Source organism: Antennarius striatus, chromosome 23, assembly GCF_040054535.1.
Source record: "Antennarius striatus isolate MH-2024 chromosome 23, ASM4005453v1, whole genome shotgun sequence".
NCBI classification, from domain to species: domain Eukaryota; kingdom Metazoa; phylum Chordata; class Actinopteri; order Lophiiformes; family Antennariidae; genus Antennarius; species Antennarius striatus.
Window position 1 is genome coordinate 13,120,805 of NC_090798.1, and position 24,195 is coordinate 13,144,999.

The 24,195-nt window shown below is 42.7% G+C and overlaps 2 protein-coding genes across 2 annotated transcripts in view; one reads left to right on the top strand and one right to left on the bottom strand.

Moving 5' to 3' along the window:
• Window positions 1-24,195, top strand: part of trappc14 (trafficking protein particle complex subunit 14) — a 97,794-nt gene that overhangs the window by 20,138 nt on the left and 53,461 nt on the right. The gene's annotated exons all lie outside the window — the stretch shown is intronic.
• The window catches only part of zanl (zonadhesin, like), an 89,302-nt gene that overhangs the window by 13,192 nt on the left and 51,915 nt on the right, over window positions 1-24,195 (bottom strand). Inside the window, 40 exon segments of the mRNA XM_068308852.1 lie at window positions 79-248; window positions 512-619; window positions 1,021-1,164; window positions 1,491-1,636; window positions 2,184-2,308; window positions 2,507-2,623; window positions 3,415-3,553; window positions 3,746-3,939; window positions 4,214-4,355; window positions 4,600-4,732; window positions 4,953-5,081; window positions 5,341-5,489; window positions 5,622-5,866; window positions 6,094-6,235; window positions 7,225-7,416; window positions 8,059-8,211; window positions 8,650-8,852; window positions 9,171-9,340; window positions 10,444-10,551; window positions 10,849-10,992; window positions 11,254-11,399; window positions 11,929-12,053; window positions 12,251-12,367; window positions 13,854-13,992; window positions 14,183-14,376; window positions 14,652-14,793; window positions 15,038-15,170; window positions 16,302-16,430; window positions 16,806-16,954; window positions 17,087-17,331; window positions 17,558-17,699; window positions 18,689-18,887; window positions 19,566-19,705; window positions 20,114-20,316; window positions 20,635-20,804; window positions 21,912-22,019; window positions 22,317-22,460; window positions 22,720-22,865; window positions 23,410-23,534; window positions 23,732-23,848. Of these exon segments, the coding sequence (XP_068164953.1) occupies window positions 79-248; window positions 512-619; window positions 1,021-1,164; window positions 1,491-1,636; window positions 2,184-2,308; window positions 2,507-2,623; window positions 3,415-3,553; window positions 3,746-3,939; window positions 4,214-4,355; window positions 4,600-4,732; window positions 4,953-5,081; window positions 5,341-5,489; window positions 5,622-5,866; window positions 6,094-6,235; window positions 7,225-7,416; window positions 8,059-8,211; window positions 8,650-8,852; window positions 9,171-9,340; window positions 10,444-10,551; window positions 10,849-10,992; window positions 11,254-11,399; window positions 11,929-12,053; window positions 12,251-12,367; window positions 13,854-13,992; window positions 14,183-14,376; window positions 14,652-14,793; window positions 15,038-15,170; window positions 16,302-16,430; window positions 16,806-16,954; window positions 17,087-17,331; window positions 17,558-17,699; window positions 18,689-18,887; window positions 19,566-19,705; window positions 20,114-20,316; window positions 20,635-20,804; window positions 21,912-22,019; window positions 22,317-22,460; window positions 22,720-22,865; window positions 23,410-23,534; window positions 23,732-23,848 (6,066 nt within the window).

Sequence of the window (24,195 nt, forward strand, 5' to 3'; positions counted from 1 at the left end):
TATATATATATATATCAATATCTGACACATGCAGGCCAGAGTACCACTGGCATGGTTGACATACTGAATAATACTCACGGCAGAAGTCTGCAGTCCTCCATGGGTGGACTTTGGCTCCAGCACTCTGGCAAACATCAGTGTAGGCCTGGAGCTGGTCACACAATACATGCTGTTGTCCGCTGAACTGACACATGTCATACACACAGCTCTGGAAGAACGGAGAGGGGTCCACTAGACTGATGCAGTCCCTGGAAGAGACACAAGCACTTACTGGTTGAAGAGCAACTGTCCAAATACTTACGACCCACACTTAAATGGTTATTAAACCATATTTTACACATCAGTATATTGTTATTGTTGTTTTAACACTTTCATATACATATACAGTACTTCACTTCTATTATGCCACTGCTGTCAAACTTTATTATAAATGCTCATGCATTAGTGAATAGATATTCCTAAAAAATTCAACGTAAATTAAACTTGGGACAAAAAATATCTCTTTCCGTACCTGAAGGGTCCAGCAGGGTCTTTTATCTTGCCACACTTGTCCGGTTTCACCACCTCTGCCTCCAGTGCGGGGTCACAGCCTGGGTCAGGTGTGGTGCCAGGGGTACATCTGATCAATAGAAAAAAGGTGACAACAGGTCATATTCCATATTTTCATTAAAGTCAGCACAAAACATGTAACTTCAAAACGAGCACAGCAATTAAACGTCTTGATAAAATGAAATTTTGTTTAGATAATATTGATAATGGCACTACAAACTAATTCATGTTTTACTAAAAATCCTGTTTGTGTGCTGGTCCACATTGCTTTACGTGTATAAAGTATCAGGACAGCAGGTGTAGCTTTTATCACTCTTTTTGTGTCAATCCAAATGTATCAGCAGCAGAATGGGTATACAGATACTGAATCTGTCCATTGGCCTGGTCACATGACATGATGAGCAAAATCACATGCTGGAGTTTGTCACTCATATGTTTGTAGGAGATGAGGTCACATAGATGTAAACTCACGATTCATCCTCATCCTCCTCCGTCTGCCAGCTGTTCCCAAAGTCGTTGACATTTCCTATCAGAGTCCCATCTGGTTTGGTGAAGTCGTTGTCTGGGTTTCCATCATAGTCACCACAGAGACCACACATCTGGTTGGAGTAAGAGCTGGAGGGACAGAGACAGAGAGACGATGGGATTAGTAGAAGTAGAGAAATGTCTTCAGTAGACTTAGAACAATCCTGTTGAGCTCCTTAATGTAATTCAACAAGCAAAGCAGCAGAATGAAGAAATCCTCTCTTCTCTCAGTCAGGCCATCAGCAGTGGAACAACCAAAGCAATAAAAACGATGGGAGGATTTATTGAGCTTAAGTAAATGACCTTAACGTTCATCAGAAAATGAGTTTTTCACATCATATACCTCTTTGGTATTCAATTATTAAAGTCAGACAATAGTCATGTGAAGCAACGTGACCTCAAACCTCGATACCAACCTGGGCACTGAGATCTGGGCATAATGGTTTCCATCCCAGCGCACCTTGAGACCAAAGGACGTCTGCAGGATAACAAACTGACCAGCAAGACTGAGAGAGATGAGAGGAGAGGGGGAGTGAGGGAGGGACACCTGTAATCCATTCACCTGCAAGAGAGAAGACAGAGAGGTACAGGTCAACAAGGGTAGAGGTAAACAATCAGTACAGGTAAACTAGGGTACAGGTCAACAAGGGTACAGGTAAACAAGGGTACAGGTAAACAAGAGCCCAGATAAATAAGGAATACAGGTAAACAAGGGTACAGGTAAACAAGAGTACAGGTAAACAAGGGTACAGGTAAATAAGGAGAACAGGTAAACCAGGGTGATGGTAAACAAGGATACAAGTAGAAAGAGGGTTAGGGTACACAGAGGGTTCAGGTACAGAGATCCTAAGACATGGGTATGAAACCAGTTTAAGGAAAAGACATTTTCCCTCTCTGGCTGAGTAATGATGAAATGTGTCTCTCATTTTGTGCTGACAAAGAGAAAAGTAGAGTCATCCACATCAAGGAAATGGGAACAGGGAAGAGTGAGGAAGATGAAGAGTGGGGACAGACTTCTAGGATGATGACTTTAAAAGAGATAAAAGTCAAGGAATGGAAGATGAGATAAAAACATGCAGAGCACTGGTTCCAGTGTTCCCAGTACTGACCAGTGTCCTCCTGCCCTTCATCAGGGTCACAGTGTCTTCATTCACAGTCACATAGAGTTTTCTCAGGTAGGACACATGTGACAATCCTCTGTTTTCATTCTTTCCCTCCACTGAGAACCAAGGACCTGCACAGGAACAACATCACCATACATTTATAACAGGATGTAATTTCAGTAGACTCATTTCTCAGCTTGTTTTAACCCTTCCCAACCTATGAAAAAACATGTAGTATAAAACTGTGCTTGACAGGAAACAATTGAAAGTCCTTTCAGGTGCAGTGGAACAAAATTAATGAAGAAGAAAGGAATGAAACTTGTCTCTACCTGTGCTGTTCTTGCAGGTTCTGGCTAGTGTGTAGGTACATGATCCCATGAAGCTGTAGAACTTCCTGTCAAAGGTGTTGTAGTGAGGATCTCCAGACACCACACAGTCTTGTGAACCTGGGAAAGAGGGACAGGCACCTTAAACAGGTCCACAACAGACCACATTTGAAACACTGACAGTGTAATGGCAGTGACCAGGGATGGGTTTACTTTTCTGCTCCTTCGGCAAAATCACAACAAAAATTGTCACTTTTTCTAAATTTGGACATTTTCTCTGAATATGATGATATCATCTTTTTCATTTGAGAAGTGACAAGCAGGTTTTGGTCCAAGTGCAGTACTCCAGCTCAGTGTCTGTATGCTAGAGTTCTCTACAGTGAAAGGGAGGGTTGCCTCTCTGCACTTTTAAGTCAAGAAATATTGCCTGATTATCAACACTGATGTCCCACCAACCCGTACGTGGACAAGTGGATGAAAATAAATGTATAATTTGACAAACTATAATACTTGTAGGACTGCTGCAGCAGAATCAGTTTAGTCTTGATCAAAACCACAGATGAACAATGCAAACTACTAAAAGAAAGAGTTTGAATAGTGATTGAGAAAACAATTTCATTTATTCAAAGACAATCACAGAATGATTTGTTGGGTAGTTTGTGCTGAGATAGAGAGGTTGGGGTACTCTTCAGAGACACTGGCAATTCTCACTGCTCCTCTATCAAAGTAGTGGTTGTTTGAAAGCTTAAATGGAATCAACAACACAGTCAAAATAAAAATGTATCCTCAGTGTCTGGGGTTAGAATGAATGAAAATGATTTGAGATCTGGGCAATATATTGCATCACTTTCTGTAGTGTATAATTAATATCCAAGTCAGGACTGGTTGTAATGCAGTGGGTGTAAACTCACCAGTGGGATAACATCCCAGCTCTCCACCCTGGACTTTACATTCGTGTAATGGGGGACAGTCAGAGGCCGCACAGGTGACAAAGGGAGCATCACACCTACACTTGATCTGACAGTTCTCCAGGTAGAACTCCTGTCCAGGCTGACACACACACACACACACAAAACACAGGAATTCACTGAACTATACGATGAACCATCTTGGGGAACAGGTGGTTGCGTTTCCCAGCATGTCTTGAAACATCCTGTCTGAGGGTGCGTGTGGTGTTGGGTAGGACTGAATGACTGCAGCACCAAATGATGATGATAGCCTATCAGACCAACTTCACTGTACCTCATAATACTGGCCGTTATGTCTGCAGCCACAAGAATCTCTCTTGACACATTTTCCAGCGCTCAGGACATAGCCGGGGTCACACACACAGGCTTCTGAGCAAGGTCCACCACAGGAAGGAGGTTTCCCAGTACAAGTCTCTTGACAGGGGTCCGCACAGGGACTGTAGTGGCTGTTGGGGGGGCAGCTAGGAGCTAGAAGGAGATGGGACGGAGAATTTACTAATGAGTAGGGAAGCATTAATCTCACGACAGAAGATCAATCTGTGCCATCAATTCTACTCATGATTTTTGCTACTATTGATAATCATCTATTATCAATAAACTGTTGGAGTACAAATCTAAAATCAATCAAAATACAGGTCGATCAGCAGAGGGTCAGCTTTTCAGGTCCAGCTGCTTCACTGCAGGTCTCCTAAATTTGTTAAACCTGTTCACGGTGATTTTGTTCCTTTCACCAAACACTCACAACAGAAAGTTTCATTTCTCCAGGGTCCAATGTCGACCCCACGGTCCTGGCATTCATTCACGTAGGCTTCAATGGCTTCACACAGTATAGGCTTGGCTCCACCCAGGGCGCACAGATCAAACACACAATCTCTGAAGTAATTCTGAAAACACACAGATAGTTTATGAAGTTATGATCTCCATTGTGTCTTCATCTTAAATACAAGGTAATGTTTGGTCTCCTGTTTTCACTTTAGAAAAGTGAGTCAAAGCCAGTGTTTCACTAGAACCAGACTTATAGAAGGGCACCAGCTTCTGTGGCTCAATCAGACTATAAATGTACAATATAAACACAGAAAATCTGGATTTAGTGTGTGTCTGTGTGTGAATGTGTGTGTGCTGTCTTACATTGGGGCTGACCCTTGGGTGGCACACGGCAAAGGGACTTGATGGATCCAGGAGGATGCCACAGTATCCGGAGCTCTCATACAGTTCTTCCTCATGACACACAGGGATGGTGGTGTTGGGATTGTGGTTACACCTGTCAACACAGACAGTTTGTTTGGTTATTGCCCATGACCACCCATATGTTTTCCACCAGATTGTAATATTTTGAAGTATTCACATGATTCCTATCCCCCCCAAAATCTTCTTATCATCTCTCCAGATTCCTGGGAACACACTCCTGGAAAGTAATTTCATGTTTGTGTAACATGTAACTAACGTGGATGTCTATAGAAATGCTAATATCTGCCACTCACTTAGGGTCAGTGTTCCAGCTGTGTCCAAAGTCATTGGCACTGCTGGCAAGTGACCCATCTGGTTTACGGAAGTCATCTTTCGAGTCTTCATTGTAATTTCCACACAGACCACACAGTTTGTTCTGGTAGCTAAAACAAAGACAGTGTACATAAAGTTTACACAAAATTTTATATTAAGTATATACATTTGTGTGTGTGTGTGTCTTAGGCACTGGGTCAGGTGGTTATTGACTACTACTACTACTAATATCCACAACAACAAATTAGTAATAATAATAATAATAATAATAATAATGACAGCATAATGCTGGAATCAATATGAAGCTGTATCTACATATCTATACATCTGTAGATGGAGTCTCTCATGACAGCAGCAGTCCTCACTCACTCTTTGATCACTTTAATGTCCATGAAGTGGTTTCCATCATAGCGAACAGTCAAACCAAAGCGGGTGGACACTGTGTAGTGCCTTCCTGACGTGAACACAGAGACGCCAGCGGCTGGAGTCACCGGTAGGTTTACGTTGGTCCCATTCACCTGATGGGGAAGCAGCAAATGGTGACGACTCTTTCTCTGAATCCGTCCATACAGAATGTTCAACCTACAGCTACGATGCCACTCGTCACCAAAGAAAAAGATGTTCCACTCGTTCCTTCTCTCCATTCTTACCTGCACAGTGCCACCTTTGAGGATGGAGATTTTCACCATTTGCACATGAACATGTGCAGCCTTCACATAGGAGATGGTGTGCGTGTTATAGCGGTTTTCATTGTCTGCATAGACCTCAAAGTATGTCAAGTTTGTTGCATCGCAGGATGATGACATCAAGTAGCTGCAGTTGCCCATGAAGCTGTAGCTGCGTTTGTCAAAGCTGGTGTAGTGGGGGTCACTAGTTGCTATGCATGTGGATGAATCTATAGGAACATTCAGGATAAAGTGTATGAGTTTGATGTAATGTGTCTCATCAGTTAAAGACAAGGAGAGCCCTGTTTCCTTTAGTGGTATTAGATATTAACAGCATTTATACTCAAATAAGGACTGTTGAGGCAAATATTTTTAATTGCTAATTGTTCCATAAGGTTGTAGAACATTTTGAGCTGCTTGTACCACCAAGCCTTGAAAATGAACAGGATGTTGTTACCTTTACGATGGCAGCCTGTGACACCGTTGACTTCACGACACTCTTCAGTGGGTTCACAGGAGTTAGCAACACATTCCAAAGTGTAGTTCCCGGCACAGCGACACATGGTTGAACAGTCGGGACCAAAAAAGATCTCCCCAGGCTGAAACACAAAAGTACAGATCAGTAGAGGTAGACGGTCCTTAATGTGACCAGAACTTCGATTGTGCTCTTTTCTGTTGAGCAGTAATGTAGGAACATCTCCATTTACAAAAAAGTTTGGACTCTGTGTTATACATAGAGGAAAACAGGATGACATGACAAGTGAAAATATTTCAAATGATGATACAGAAATATGAAAGTGTTCCTTGAATTTGTTTTCTCTTAATCAGAATTTGTTGGTTGTTAAAGTCGGTAAGGGTCACACTTCCTTCTGTGTTCTTCAGCTCTTTCTCTTACACTCTGGAAGAGTTTGGGAAGTGAGGAGAATAACTGCTGTCATTTGAAAGTACAGTCAACCCTCGGTTTTCGAACATAATCCGTTCCAGAAGGCTGTTCGAAAAGCGAGTTGTTCGAAATCCAAAACTATTTTTCCCATTATAATTAATGTAAATAATTTGAATCTGTTCCAAGTCTAAAAAACGACTTTTTGTAAGTTTTTTAAAAATTATTTTACACCATAAACTGCACTGTATACTGTTTACCATAAATAAAAAGGGGTAGAAATAGACACTGTGTTTTATTTTAATAAAAGATATCCTATCGAACTTTGAACACGAATGCTCTACGTAGGAAGCATCCTTGGCATTCGAGTTCACTCGGCTCCCGAGTGAGTCGCGTTCAGGTATGCCCGGCTTCTTTCGGTTTGGTCGAGAGACGAATTTCGGTCGCGTTCAGAGATGTAAAATTCTCAGACTTTCTGGTCGAAAAAGAATTTGGTCGAGAACAGAAGCGTTCGAAAACCGAGGTTTGACTGTAGAATTCTTAGATGATAGAGGTTCAACTTCACTTCACTTTCAACCATTCATTTGTTGTCATGTGGTTTTAAGAGTTTGGCAATGATCACAAGTGTTTGCTATTTACATTTCAAACAATGCCCCAACTTTTTGTGGATTAGGGTTTTCCATAGAGACAATAAAGAAAACATCTGACCTCATAATAGTTATTGTGCTCATCCAGACACCCACATGTCTCCAGTGGCACACAGCGACGTCCTTTGAAGACAAACCCTGGTTTGCAGAAGCAACCACTGATACATGATCCACTGCAGTTAGTGGAGGGTTCCATACAGGTGGGGATACAAGCTGGACCACAGTCTATGTAGTCTGAGTTAGGAGGACATGGCTCTGAAAAGAGGACAGGAACATGCTCAGAGTAAACATGATTATCATATGAAGAAAGAAGAAAGGAAAAAAAGATTTCATACTTTTAATAAAAGCATGTTTATTCACAGAAATCAAGTCAAGTTCGCCAGGGTTCACAAAGGTGAAGGTCTCTTGATCTCTGTTAGATCTAACCAAAACACCAGAAACATTACGAGTGTACTGTAGGCACAGATTTTTAATCTGGCTTTCCTCTACATCCCATGATTGATATTAGTAACCCTAACTGTTAAACGTGACGGTGTTTAAACCATATTTTAAACGAATAGGTGAATAAAGATGAAACACTCTCTACAAGCATACACTGGGAAACAAAACAAAAAGAATAAGAAAGTGAGACTAAGAAAGATAGAAAGAGATTGAAAGAAAGATTAAATATGATTGACATACTCGTTGTTGGTATTGGTGTGGTTGGTGTAGGAGTTGATATTCCTGGTGTGGTGGGTGTAGGAGTTGATATTCCTGGTGTGGTGGGTGTAGGAGTTGATATTCCTGGTGTGGTGGGTGTAGGAGTTGATATTCCTGGTGTGGTTGGTGTAGGAGTTGATATTCCTGGTGTGGTTGGTCTCGTAGCTGGATTTGGTGTAGTTGGTCCAGGAGTTGCTGGTGTTGGAAGGGGGCGACATTGATATTGTCCATCTTGTAGCTGGCAGCTCTCAGTGGTTGGTTCACAGCTGCTGTTGTGACACTGAGTCAAACCTCCACTGTGACACAAACACTTCTGCTCACAACCCTCCAAGTACCAGTGATCATCCACCTGACACACACACACACACACACACACACACACACACACACACACACACACACACACACACACACACACACACACACACACACACACACACACACACACACACACACACACACACACACACACACACACACAGAGGTGAATTGGTCATTGGGAGAATCAGGTGTTTCACAGGTGGACTACTTTGCACCAAACTAGGACTGGGCTGAACTGGGACAAATTCCCGTGCCACTATTTCACCTGCCTGTCCCTCGTCATCAGCCATGAAAATTAAAGAGGAGCGTTAAAGGTAACCCACCCATTGGCCAATCAGGAATGTCAGAGCTGATTGTGACCCCGGTACCACTGAATACTTTAGTCTTTGTGCTTTTAGTTTTTTGTATCTGTGATGTAGTGGAATGACTGAGTTCTTCATAGACGCAGAACCTGATTGACACTTACGGGATGGTAGGATCCGCTGGCGTCCACACAGCCACAGTCTTTCAGTGTTACACACTTGTCGTTGCTGAGGATGAATCCTGGGTCACACTCACAACCCTCCACACAAACGTCCTCACAGCCAGGCGGTCCAACCACACTGAGACACGTCTCTGGACAGGAGCTCACACATAAGGAGTAGGAGCTGTTGGGAGGACAGTCCAGACCTGCATGGAGAGGCAGAGGCATGAAGGACGAGGGACGGGGAAGAAGGTGAGGGTGGAGGGAAGAGCAGAAAACAGGAGAAAAGGGAGAACAGTGACATTTCAATGCTGATGATAGTATTTATGGTTATAAATTGTTGCTGTCATACAACGATCAATAACACTATTGCTCATGCACACACACATGTGGCAAGGAAGACAGTTCCCCATGGGGAAATTATTTTTTCTTTCCATGTATATGTATATATATCTGACACATGCAGGCCAGACTACCACTGGCATGGTTGTCAAGGGTTACAAGACATACTGAATAATACTCACGGCAGAAGTCTGCAGTCCTCCATGGGTGGACTTTGGCTCCAGCACTCTGGCAAACATCAGTGTAGGCCTGGAGCTGGTCACACAATACATGCTGTTGTCCGCTGAACTGACACATGTCATACACACAGCTCTGGAAGAACGGAGAGGGGTCCACTAGACTGATGCAGTCCCTGGAAGAGACACAAGCACTTACTGGTTGAAGAGCAACTGTCCAAATACTATTTACGAAACACCTCAACAGGAAAATATTGCCTCTGGTTACGAAAGAAATTTCGAGTTACGAAAGGTAAAAATACTGTTTGGGCTGATACTCGCAGCTCCCAAAGGTTCCTGAACGCAACATTCTCATTGCTGTCTACCATTGGCTATTACCTAGCATCCTGGTGTCCCATCCGCTTAGCCAATGAGGACGTCCCTCATTGGCTAAGGACGTTGCATAGGTGTCTATACAGCGTCCTCGTCATTCGGCCCTTGACCCATGAGGTGTTCTGATAGTTTTACGTAAATACATTAACTTTTAGAGTATTCACTATGGACCCCAAGAAAGTGACGAAGAAAAGAGGAAAAGAAAAGACGAAGAAAAGAGTTTTTTTTGTCCGTACAAACAAAGAGATGATAGAAAAGCCTGAAAAAGGGATGCGTTTGGTTGATCTCTCCAAAGAATATGGCCGTAATGCATCTATAATCACCACGTTATTAAAACAAGAGGAAGTTTAAGGAGTTTAAGGCATCGCGTGGGTGGTTGGAGAAGTTCAGAAGGAGGACTGGAATTCACTCTGTTGTTCATGGTGGGGCAAGAGGGCATGAACCAAAGAGGGCAAAAAACAATGGGGACAGCAGTTAAAAGGTAAATGACCATCATTTTTATTCTTTGTTCTTTGTTTTATACATTGTGAACAACTCTCATTTATTGTGTAATAATCTAATCGTAACATGTATTTGTTACATGTTTTGATGCATTTTTATGCTTTATAAAACATTTATGTCTGAATTTTGGGGGCTTGGAACGGATCAGGGCATTTGCATGGAAAATGCGTCTCTACTTACGTAATATCTTCCAGAACCAATTAATTTCGTAAGTAGATGTACCACTGTATATTATTATTGTCATTTTAACACTTTCATATTTCATACATCACTTGTAACATTAAGCCACTGCTTTCAAACTTTATTATAAACGCTCATGCATTAGTGAAAAGATGCTTAAAATCATAGATATTCCTAAAAATTTTACAGAAATTAAACTTGGGACAAAAAATATCTCTTCCCGTACCTGAAGGGTCCAGCAGGGTCTTTTATCTTGCCACACTTGTCCGGTTTCACCACCTCTGCCTCCAGTGCGGGGTCACAGCCTGGGTCAGGTGTGGTGCCAGGGGTACATCTGATCAATAGAAACAAGGTGACAAAAGGTCATATTCCATATTTTCATCAAAGTTAGCATAAAGCATGTAAGTTCAAAACGGGCACAGCAATCAGACATCCTGATAAAACAAAATTTTCTTTAGATAATTTGGATTGACTCTTTTTGTGTCAATCCAAATGTATCAGCAGCAGAATGGGTATACAGATACTGAATCTGTCCATTGGCCTGGTCACATGACATGATGAGCAAAATCACATGCTGGAGTTTGTCACTCATATGTTTGTAGGAGATGAGGTCACATAGATGTAAACTCACGATTCATCCTCATCCTCCTCCGTCTGCCAGCTGTTCCCAAAGTCGTTGACATTTCCTATCAGAGTCCCATCTGGTTTGGTGAAGTCGTTGTCTGGGTTTCCATCATAGTCACCACAGAGACCACACATCTGGTTGGAGTAAGAGCTGGAGGGACAGAGACAGAGAGACGATGGGATTAGTAGAAGTAGAGAAATGTCTTCAGTAGACTTAGAACAATCCTGTTGAGCTCCTTAATGTAATTCAAGTAACAAAAATGATGGGAGGATTCATTGATAGTGTAAGTAAATGACCTTGATGTTAGTCAGAAAATGAATTTTTCACATCATAAACCTCTTTTTTGTATTCACTTATTAAGGTCAGACAATAGTCATGTGAAGCAACATGACCTCAAACCTCGATACCAACCTGGCCACTGAGATCTGGGCGTAATGGTTTCCATCCCAGCGCACCTTGAGACCAAAGGACGTCTGCAGGATAACAAACTGACCAGCAAGACTGAGAGAGATGAGAGGAGAGGGGGAGTGAGGGAGGGACACCTGTAATCCATTCACCTGCAAGAGAGAAGACAGAGAGGTACAGGTCAACAAGGGTAGAGGTAAACAATCAGTACAGGTAAACTAGGGTACAGGTCAACAAGGGTACAGGTCAACAAGGGTAGAGGTAAACAATCAGTACAGGTAAACTAGGGTACAGGTAAACAAGGGTACAGGTAAAGAAGGGTACAGGTAAATAAGGAGAACAGGTAAACCAGGGTGATGGTAAACAAGGATACAAGTAGAAAGAGGGTTAGGGTACACAGAGGGTTCAGGTACAGAGATCCTAAGACATGGGTATGAAACCAGTTTAAGGAAAAGACATTTTCCCTCTCTGGCTGAGTAATGATGAAATGTGTCTCTCATTTTGTGCTGACAAAGAGAAAAGTAGAGTCATCCACATCAAGGAAATGGGAACAGGGAAGAGTGAGGAAGATGAAGAGTAGGGACAGACTTCTAGGATGATGACTTAAAAAGATAAATATCAAGGAATGGAAAATGAGATAAAAACATGCAGAGCACTGGTTCCAGTGTTCCCAGTACTGACCAGTGTCCTCCTGCCCTTCATCAGGGTCACAGTGTCTTCATTCACAGTCACATAGAGTTTTCTCAGGTAGGACACATGTGACAATCCTCTGTTTTCATTCTTTCCCTCCACTGAGAACCAAGGACCTGCACAGGAACAACATCACCATACATTTATAACAGGATGTAATTTCAGTAGACTCATTTCTCAGCTTGTTTTAACCCTTCCCAACCTATGAAAAAACATGTAGTATAAAACTGTGCTTGACAGGAAACAATTGAAACTCTTTCAGTTGCAGTGGAACAAAATTAATGAAGAAGAAAGGAATGAAACTTGTTTCTACCTGTGCTGTTCTTGCAGGTTCTGGCTAGTGTGTAGGTACATGATCCCATGAAGCTGTAGAACTTCCTGTCAAAGGTGTTGTAGTGAGGATCTCCAGACACCACACAGTCTTGTGAACCTGGGACAAAGGGACAAGCAGCTTAAACAGGTCCACAACAGACCACATCTGAAACACTGACAGTGTAATGGCAGTGACCAGGGATGGGTTTACTTTTCTGCTCCTTTGGCAAAATCCCAACAAAAATTGTCACTTTTTCTTCATTTGGACATTTTCTCTGAATATGATGATATCATCTTTTTCATTTGAGAAGTGACAAGCAGGTTTTGGTCTACTTGTTGCACTCCAGCTCAGAGTGTATGCTAGAGTTCTCTACAGTGACCCTACAGTGCATCTTTTGACTTTTGAGTCAGGAAATATTATCATTGGGTGCCTTTGTGCCAAACAGTAGTTTGGAGAATCCAACTTTGTTGAAGTCCTTGGATCGGGGTTGCTGGAAGCCCCAGCTGCGGTCTTCATTGCTGTGCTGTCGTACTTCAGTGCCTACAGCGGCAATGACAGCGTAAGCTATAGGGATATTACTGGGAAGAATGGTCTATCTGATCTTAACCTCTGTGATGTTGAACTTCCATTCTCTTGTTTTACTGCCATTTCTCATAAATGTACTTGGCACCCGACACCTGAGGATAGAAGTCCTTGATAAACTCTGAAGTTGTATCATCAGATCAACTACCACATTTCCTTGACATCTCCTTATTTTCCAGGCACTCAGGTAAAGAAAGTTGCTGAACTGTCAGGTAATCACCACCCAGTGATATGTAGGCTTCCGTGTGGGAGAATGGACATGATTGCTAAAGTGAGGTGAAGGAAAAACATGAGGGAGGATTTCAGTGAGGCCACGGAGCAGGACTATCAGATGGACAAAAATCGTTGGAGTGCTCATCTAGAATTGCTTCCAGTGTGGATGCGATGCTACTGACCTTAAAGTTGGATGTAGTTGGGTGGTTTTAATGCATGGATAGTATTTAAAATCTTTGTTCTTACTTTTAAAGCCTCCAACAGCCAGACCCAACCATACCTTCAAGAGCTCCTTGTGTCACATTGCCTCATTAGTGTTAGGATTCTGCTTTGTTTTGTGCTGTTTTTCTGTCTCCCCCTCCCTTTTCTGGTTCTTCCCTACATTGTGCCTTCACGTAACAAGGAGGTGTGGTGCTTGCCTGGCTAGTTGCTGAGACACATCTTGGTTGCATTATTATACTCTCTATATTAGACTGGTCTTTCCTACACTTCCCTACCAGACAATTACTTCATGTTCTACTACATGGTGGTGTCTGGGCTACATGATCTTCTTTCTCATTTGTTCATTATCCATTCTGTTTGGCAAGCTCCTGTTTTCATTTTTGCTCACTTGTTGTTGTTTTTTTGTCTGAGCAATTAAACTGTTGAATTTTTCATTTTAAAGACTGTCAGTTTCTGCTTCTTGAGGTCCTGGGGTTTTTGCCAGCAGCCTAACCTTAACAATTAGAACCGAGTAGTACCGGTATACTTGTAGTTGTTAAGAATTCTAAAAACAGACTAGAGGGAAGATGGTTCAGTTATTACTCACCAGTGGGATAACATCCCAGCTCTCCACCCTGGACTTTACATTCGTGTAATGGGGGACAGTCAGAGGCCGCACAGGTGACAAAGGGAGCATCACACCTACACTTGATCTGACAGTTCTCCAGGTAGAATTCCTGTCCAGGCTGACACACACACACACACAAAACACAGGAATTCACTGAACTATACGATGAACCATCTTGAGGAACAGGTGGTTGCGTTTCCCAGCATGTCTTGAAACATCCTGTCTGAGGGTGCGTGTGGTGTTGGGTAGGACTGAATGACTGCAGCACCAAATGATGATGATAGCCTATCAGACGAACTTCACTGTACCTCATAATACTGGCCGTTATGTCTGCAGCCACAAGAATCTCTCTTGACACATTTTCCAGCACTCAGGACATAGCCGGGGTCACACACACAGGCTTCTGAGCAAGGTCCACCACAGGAAGGAGGTTTCCCAGTACAAGTCTCTTGACAGGGGTCCGCACAGGGACTGTAGTGGCTGTTGGGGGGGCAGCTCGGAGCTAGAAGCAGATGGGACGGAGAATTTACTAATGAGTAGGGAAGCATTAATCTCACGACAGAAGATCAATCTGTGCCATCAATTCTACTCATAATTTTTGCAAATATTGATAACCATCTATTGTCAATAAACTGTTGGAGTACAAATCTAAAATCAATCAAAATACAGGTCGATCAACAGAGGGTCAGCTTTTCAGGTCCAGCTGCTTCACTGCAGGTCTCCTAAATTTTTTAAAGCCTGTTCACGGTGATTTTGTTCCTTTCACCAAACACTCACAACAGAAAGTTTCATTTCTCCAGGGTCCAATGTCGACCCCACGGTCCTGGCATTCATTCACGTAGGCTTCAATGGCTTCACACAGTATAGGCTTGGCTCCACCCAGGGCGCACAGATCAAACACACAATCTCTGAAGTAATTCTGAAAACACACAGATAGTTTATGAAGTTATGATCTCCATTGTGTCTTCATCTTAAATACAAGGTAATGTTTGGTCTCCTGTTTTCACTTTAGAAAAGTGAGTCAAAGCCAGTGTTTCACTAGAACCAGACTTATAGAAGGGCACCAGCTTCTGTGGCTCAATCAGACTATAAATGTACAATATAAACACAGAAAATCTGGATTTAGTGTGTGTCTGTGTGTGAATGTGTGTGTGCTGTCTTACATTGGGGTTGACCCTTGGGTGGCACACGGCAAAGGGACTTGATGGATCCAGGAGGATGCCACAGTATCCGGAGCTCTCATACAGTTCTTCTTCATGACACACAGGGATGGTGGTGTTGGGATTGTGGTTACACCTGTCAACACAGACAGTTTGTTTGGTTATTGCCCATGACCTCCCATACACAAAGTCAAGGTCAGTCTAAGTCAGGTTTATTGTCAAGTGTGCCTTATATACATGACCTCAGGCACAGATGAAATTGTAGTCCTCTCTGACCCACGGTAAACAGGCAGGAGAACACAGACAGTACAGCACGAAGTATTGGACGAAACACAATGGATGCTAAACATCTCTGTACACTCTTTAATCCCGTAGGGGAAGTGACGTGTGCACAGTCCCTGAGTTGATGGGGGGAGAGCGACATGTAGTCAGGTGCCTGGGGGGGCAGGGCAGGGTGAGGGTAGAGTTCAGGGTTGTGTCAGGGGGCAGAGCAGGGAGGGAGTTGAGCCTCCTGACCACCTGGTGACAGAAACTGTCCTTGATCCTGCTGGTTCTGGTCCAGACTCTGTAGTCTCCTACCTGATGGCAGCAGGCTGAAAGGCTGTGAGAGGGATGGGTGGGATCACCTGCAATGCTGATGGCTTTGCGGGTGAGGGGGGTGTTATAAATGTCTGTGAGGGAAGGGAGAGAGACACCAGTGATCTTTTCAGCTGCTCTCACGATGCGCTGCAGGGTCTTACGGCAGGAAACGGTGCAGGCGCCGTACCACAGGGTGATGCAGCTGGTCAGGATGCTTTGATGGTGCCTCTGTAGAAAGTCAGCATGATGGGTGTGGGGCTGTTGCTCTCCTCAGTTTGCGGAGGAAGTAGAGGTGCCGTTGGGTTTTTTGTCCAGCGATGCGGTGTTGTGGTCCCAGGACAGGTCCTCGGAGATGTGCACACCCAGGAACTTGGTGCTGCTGACCCTTTCCACTGCAGCGCCATTGATGGTTAGTGGAGCATGCTGGGTGCGTGTTCTCCTGAAGTCCACCATAATCTCCTTTGTCTTCTCCACATTCAGATGGAAATTGTTGTCCTTGCACCACATGTTTTCAACCAGATTGTAATATTTTCAAGCATTCCATAATTCACATGTCATTCATACCACCTAAAAAATCGCATCATCCCTTCAGATTCCTGGAAACACTCTCCTGGAATGTAATTTCATGTTTTTGTAATGTGTCATTAACACGTGGATGTCTAAAGAAATGCTAATATCTGCTACTCACTTAGGGTCAGTGTTCCAGCTGTGTCCAAAGTCATTGGCACTGCTGGCAAGTGACCCATCTGGTTTACGGAAGTCATCTTTGGAGTCTCCATTGTAATTTCCACACAGACCACACAGTTTGTCCTGGTAGCTAAAACAAAGACAGTGTACATAAAGTTTATACAAAATTTTATATCAAATATGTGTGTGTGTGTGTGTGTGTGTGTGTGTGTGTGTGTCTTAGTCACTGGGTCAGGTGGTTATCGAGACAGCATGAGGCTTTTGAAATACTACTACTGATTATAATAACCACAAAAACAAGAAATTATTATTGATAATAATAATATTAATAACAAATATTATAATAATCATAATAACCATAAAATTGAAATATTATTAACAACAACAACAAATTAGTAATAATAATAATAATGACAGCATAATGCTGGAATCAATATGAAGCTGTATCTACATATCTATACATCTGTAGATGGAGTCTCTCATGACAGCAGCAGTCCTCACTCACTCTTTGATCACTTTAATGTCCATGAAGTGGTTTCCATCATAGCGAACAGTCAAACCAAAGCGGGTGGACACTGTGTAGTGCCTTCCTGACTTGAACACAGAGACGCCAGCGGCTGGAGTCACCGGCAGGTTTACGTTGGTCCCATTCACCTAATGGGGAAGCAGCAAATGGTGACGACTCTTTCTCTGAATCCGTCCATACAGAATGTTCAACCTACAGCTACGATGCCACTCGTCACCAAAGAAAAAGATGTTCCACTCGTTCCTTCTCTCCATTCTTACCTGCACAGTGCCACCTTTGAGGATGGAGATTTTCACCATTTGCACATGAACATGTGCAGCCTTCACATAGGAGATGGTGTGCGTGTTATAGCGGTTTTCATTGTCTGCATAGACCTCAAAGTATGTCAAGTTTGTTGCATCGCAGGATGATGACATCAAGTAGCTGCAGTTGCCCATGAAGCTGTAGCTGCGTTTGTCAAAGCTGGTGTAGTGGGGGTCACTAGTTGCTATGCATGTGGATGAATCTATAGGAACATTCAGGATAAAGTGTATGAGTTTGATGTAATGTGTCTCATCAGTTAAAGACAAGGAGAGCCCTGTTTCCTTTAGTGGTATTAGATATAACAGCATTTATACTCAAATAAGGACTGTTGAGGCAAATATTTTTAATTGCTAATTGTTCCATAAGGTTGTAGAACATTTTGAGCTGCTTGTACCACCAAGCCTTGAAAATGAACAGGATGTTGTTACCTTTACGATGGCAGCCTGTGACACCGTTGACTTCACGACACTCTTCAGTGGGTTCACAGGAGTTAGCAACACATTCCAAAGTGTAGTTCCCGGCACAGCGACACATGGTTGAACAGTCGGGACCAAAAAAGATCTCCCCAGGCTGAAACACAAAAGTACAGATCAGTAGAGGTAGACGGTCCTTAATGTGACCAGAACTTCGATTGTGCTCTTTTCTGTTGAGCAGTAATGTAGGAACATCTCCATTTCCAGAAAAGTTTGGACTCTGTGTTATACATAGAGGAAAACAGGATGACATGACAAGGGAAAATATTTCAAATGATGATCCAGAAATATGAAAGTGTTCCTTGAATTTGTTTTCTCTTAATCAGAATTTGTTGGTTGTTAAAGTCGGTAAGGGTCACACTTCCTTCTGTGTTCTTCAGCTCTTTCTCTTACACTCTGGAAGAGTTTGGGAAGTGAGGAGAATAACTGCTGTCATTTGAAAGTACAGTCAACCCTCGGTTTTCGAACATAATCCGTTCCAGAAGGCTGTTCGAAAAGCGAGTTGTTCGAAATCCGAAACTATTTTTCCCATTATAATTAATGTAAATAATTTTAATCTGTTCCAAGTCTAAAAAACGACTTTTTGTAAGTTTTTTAAAAATTATTTTACACCATAAACTGCACTGTATACTGTTTACCATAAATAAAAAGGGGTAGAAATAGACACTGTGTTTTATTTTAATAAAAGATATCCTATCGTACTTTGAACACGAATGCTCTACGTAGGAAGCATCCTGGGCATTCGAGTTCACTCGGCTCCCGAGTGAGTCGCATTCAGGTATGCCCGGCTTATTTCGGTTTGGTCGAGAGACGAATTTCGGTCGCGTTCAGAGATGTAAAATTCTCAGACTTTCTGGTCGAAAAAGAATTTGGTCGAGAACAGAAGCGTTCGAAAACCGAGGTTTGACTGTAGAATTCTTAGATGATAGAGGTTCAACTTCACTTCACTTTCAACCATTCATTTGTTGTCATGTGGTTTTAAGAGTTTGGCAATGATCACAAGTGTTTGCTATTTACATTTCAAACAATGCCCCAACTTTTTGTGGATTAGGGTTTTCCATAGAGACAATAAAGAAAACATCTGACCTCATAATAGTTATTGTGCTCATCCAGACACCCACATGTCTCCAGTGGCACACAGCGACGTCCTTTGAAGACAAACCCTGGTTTGCAGAAGCAACCACTGATACATGATCCACTGCAGTTAGTGGAGGGTTCCATACAGGTGGGGATACAAGCTGGACCACAGTCTATGTAGTCTGAGTTAGGAGGACATGGCTCTGAAAAGAGGACAGGAACATGCTCAGAGTAAACATGATTATCATATGAAGAAAGAAGAAAGGAAAAAAAGATTTCATACTTTTAATAAAAGCATGTTTATTCACAGAAATCAAGTCAAGTTCACGAGGGTTCACAAAGGTGAAGGTCTCTTGATCTCTGTTAGATCTAACCAAAACACCAGAAACATTACGAGTGTACTGTAGGCACAGATTTTTAATCTGGCTTTCCTCTACATCCCATGATTGATATTAGTAACCCTAACTGTTAAACGTGACGGTGTTTAAACCATATTTTAAACGAATAGGTGAATAAAGATGAAACACTCTCTACAAGCATACACTGGGAAACAAAACAAAAAGAATAAGAAAGTGAGACTAAGAAAGATAGAAAGAGATTGAAAGAAAGATTAAATATGATTGACATACTTGTTGTTGGTATTGGTGTGGTTGGTGTAGGAGTTGATATTCCTGGTGTGGTGGGTGTAGGAGTTGATATTCCTGGTGTGGTGGGTGTAGGAGTTGATATTCCTGGTGTGGTGGGTGTAGGAGTTGATATTCCTGGTGTGGTGGGTGTAGGAGTTGATATTCCTGGTGTGGTTGGTGTAGGAGTTGATATTCCTGGTGTGGTTGGTCTCGTAGCTGGATTTGGTGTAGTTGGTCCAGGAGTTGCTGGTGTTGGAAGGGGGCGACATTGATATTGTCCATCTTGTAGCTGGCAGCTCTCAGTGGTTGGTTCACAGCTGCTGTTGTGACACTGAATCAAACCTCCACTGTGACACAAACACTTCTGCTCACAACCCTCCAAGTACCAGTGATCATCCACCTGACACACACACACACACACACACACACACACACACACACACACACACACACACACACACACACACACACACACACACACACACACACACACACACACACAGAGGTGAATTGGTCATTGGGAGAATCAGGTGTTTCACAGGTGGACTACTTTGCACCAAACTAGGACTGGGCTGAACTGGGACAAATTCCCGTGCCACTATTTCACCTGCCTGTCCCTCGTCATCAGCCATGAAGATTAAAGAGGAGCGTTAAAGGTAACCCACCCATTGACCAATCAGGAATGTCAGAGCTGATTGTGACCCCGGTACCACTGAATACTTTAGTCTTTGTGCTTTTAGTTTTTTGTATCTGTGATGTAGTGGAATGACTGAGTTCTTCATAGACGCAGAACCTGATTGACACTTACGGGATGGTAGGATCCGCTGGCGTCCACACAGCCACAGTCTTTCAGTGTTACACACTTGTCGTTGCTGAGGATGAATCCTGGGTCACACTCACAACCCTCCACACAAACGTCCTCACAGCCAGGCGGTCCAACCACACTGAGACACGTCTCTGGACAGGAGCTCACACATAAGGAGTAGGAGCTGTTGGGAGGACAGTCCAGACCTGCATGGAGAGGCAGAGGCATGAAGGTCGAGGGACGGGGAAGAAGGTGAGGGTGGAGGGAAGAGCAGAAAACAGGAGAAAAGGGAGAACAGTGACATTTCAATGCTGATGATAGTATTTATGGTTATAAATTGTTGCTGTCATACACCGATCAATAACACTAATGCTCATGCACACACACATGTGGCAAGGAAGACAGTTCTCCATGGGGAAATTATTTTTTCTTTCCATGTATATGTATATATATCTGACACATGCAGGCCAGAGTACCACTGGCATGGTTGTCAAGGGTTACAAGACATACTGAATAATACTCACGGCAGAAGTCTGCAGTCCTCCATGGGTGGACTTTGGCTCCAGCACTCTGGCAAACATCAGTGTAGGCCTGGAGCTGGTCACACAATACATGCTGTTGTCCGCTGAACTGACACATGTCATACACACAGCTCTGGAAGAACGGAGAGGGGTCCACTAGACTGATGCAGTCCCTGGAAGAGACACAAGCACTTACTGGTTGAAGAGCAACTGTCCAAATACTATTTACGAAACACCTCAACAGGAAAATATTGCCTCTGGTTACGAAAGAAATTTCGAGTTACGAAAGGTAAAAATACTGTTTGGGCTGATACTCGCAGCTCCCAAAGGTTCCTGAACGCAACATTCTCATTGCTGTCTCCCATTGGCTATTACCTAGCATCCTGGTGTCCCATCCGCTTAGCCAATGAGGACGTCCCTCATTGGCTAAGGACGTTGCATAGGTGTCTATACAGCGTCCTCGTCATTCGGCCCCTTGACCCATGAGGTGTTCTGATAGTTTTACGTAAATACATTAACTTTTAGAGTATTCACTATGGACCCCAAGAAAGTGACGAAGAAAAGAGGAAAAGAAAAGACGAAGAAAAGAGTTTTTTTGTCCGTACAAACAAATCAAGAGATGATAGAAAAGCCTGAAAAAGGGATGCGTTTGGTTGATCTCTCCAAAGAATATGGCCGTAATGCATCTACAATCACCACGTTATTAAAACAAAAGGAAGTTTAAGGAGTTTAAGGCGTCGCGTGGGTGGTTGGAGAAGTTCAGAAGGAGGACTGGAATTCACTCTGTTGTTCATGGGGGGGCAAGAGGGCATGAACCAAAGAGGGCAAAAAACAATGAGGACAGCAGTTAAAAGGTAAATGACCATCATTTTTATTCTTTGTTCTTTGTTTTATACATTGTGAACAACTCTCATTTATTGTGTAATAATCTAATCGTAACATGTATTTGTTACATGTTTTGATGCATTTTTATGCTTTATAAAACATTTATGTCTGAATTTTGGGGGCTTGGAACGGATCAGGGCATTTGCATGGAAAATGCGTCTCTACTTACGTAATATCTTCCAGAACCAATTAATTTCGTAAGTAGATGTACCACTGTATATTATTATTGTCATTTTAACACTTTCATATTTCATACATCACTTGTAACATTAAGCCACTGCTTTCAAACTTTATTATAAACGCTCATGCATTAGTGAAAAGATGCTTAAAATCATAGATATTCCTAAAAATTTTACAGAAATTAAACTTGGGACAAAAAATATCTCTTCCCGTACCTGAAGGGTCCAGCAGGGTCTTTTATCTTGCCACACTTGTCCGGTTTCACCACCTCTGCCTCCAGTGTGGGGTCACAGCCTGGGTCAGGTGTGGTGCCAGGGGTACATCTGATCAATAGAAACAAGGTGACAAAAGGTCATATTCCATATTTTCATCAAAGTTAGCATAAAGCATGTAAGTTCAAAACGGGCACAGCAATCAGACATCCTGATAAAACAAAATTTTCTTTAGATAATTTGGATTGACTCTTTTTGTGTCAATCCAAAGGTATCAGCAGCAGAATGGGTATACAGATACTGAATCTGTCCATTGGCCTGGTCACATGACATGATGGGCAAAATCACATGCTGGAGTTTGTCACTCATATGTTTGTAGGAGATGAGGTCACATAGATGTAAACTCACGATTCATCCTCATCCTCCTCCGTCTGCCAGCTGTTCCCAAAGTCGTTGACATTTCCTATCAGAGTCCCATCTGGTTTGGTGAAGTCGTTGTCTGGGTTTCCATCATAGTCACCACAGAGACCACACATCTGGTTGGAGTAAGAGCTGGAGGGACAGAGACAGAGAGACGATGGGATTAGTAGAAGTAGAGAAATGTCTTCAGTAGACTTAGAACAATCCTGTTGAGCTCCTTAATGTAATTCAAGTAACAAAAATGATGGGAGGATTCATTGATAGTGTAAGTAAATGACCTTGATGTTAGTCAGAAAATGAATTTTTTACATCATAAACCTCTTTGGTATTCACTTATTAAGGTCAGACAATAGTCATGTGAAGCAACATGACCTCAAACCTCGATACCAACCTGGGCACTGAGATCTGGGCATAATGGTTTCCATCCCAGCGCACCTTGAGACCAAAGGACGTCTGCAGGATAACAAACTGACCAGCAAGACTGAGAGAGATGAGAGGAGAGGGGGAGTGAGGGAGGGACACCTGTAATCCATTCACCTGCAAGAGAGAAGACAGAGAGGTACAGGTCAACAAGGGTAGAGGTAAACAATCAGTACAGGTAAACTAGGGTACAGGTCAACAAGGGTACAGGTCAACAAGGGTAGAGGTAAACAATCAGTACAGGTAAACTAGGGTACAGGTCAACAAGGGTACAGGTAAACAAGGGTACAGGTAAACAACAGCCCAGATAAATAAGGAATACAGGGAAACCAGGGTGATGGTAAACAAGGATACAAGTAGAAAGAGGGTTAGGGTACACAGAGGGTTCAGGTACAGAGATCCTAAGACATGGGTATGAAACCAGTTTAAAGTAAATACATTTTCCCTCTCTGGCTGAGTAATGATGAAATGTGTCTCTCATTTTGTGCTGACAAAGAGAAAAGTAGAGTCATCCACATCAAGGAAATGGGAACAGGGAAGAGTGAGGAAGATGAAGAGTAGGGACAGACTTCTAGGATGATGACTTAAAAAGATAAATATCAAGGAATGGAAGATGAGATAAAAACATGCAGAGCAGTGTTCCAGTGTTCCCAGTACTGACCAGTGTCCTCCTGCCCTTCATCAGGGTCACAGTGTCTTCATTCACAGTCACATAGAGTTTTCTCAGGTAGGACACATGTGACAATCCTCTGTTTTCATTCTTTCCCTCCACTGAGAACCAAGGACCTGCACAGGAACAACATCACCATACATTTATAACAGGATGTAATTTCAGTAGACTCATTTCTCAGCTTGTTTTAACCCTTCCCAACCTATGAAAAAACATGTAGTATAAAACTGTGCTTGACAGGAAACAATTGAAACTCTTTCAGTTGCAGTGGAACAAAATTAATGAAGAAGAAAGGAATGAAACTTGTTTCTACCTGTGCTGTTCTTGCAGGTTCTGGCTAGTGTGTAGGTACATGATCCCATGAAGCTGTAGAACTTCCTGTCAAAGGTGTTGTAGTGAGGATCTCCAGACACCACACAGTCTTGTGAACCTGGGACAAAGGGACAAGCAGCTTAAACAGGTCCACAACAGACCACATCTGAAACACTGACAGTGTAATGGCAGTGACCAGGGATGGGTTTACTTTTCTGCTCCTTTGGCAAAATCACAACAAAAATTGTCACTTTTTCTTCATTTGGACATTTTCTCTGAATATGATGATTTCACTTTTCTAATTTGAGAAGTGACAAGCAGGTTTTGGTCTACTTGTTGCACTCCAGCTCAGAGTGTATGCTAGAGTTCTCTACAGTGACCCTACAGTGCATCTTTTGACTTTTGAGTCAGGAAATATTATCATTGGGTGCCTTTGTGCCTAACAGTAGTTTGGAGAATCCAACT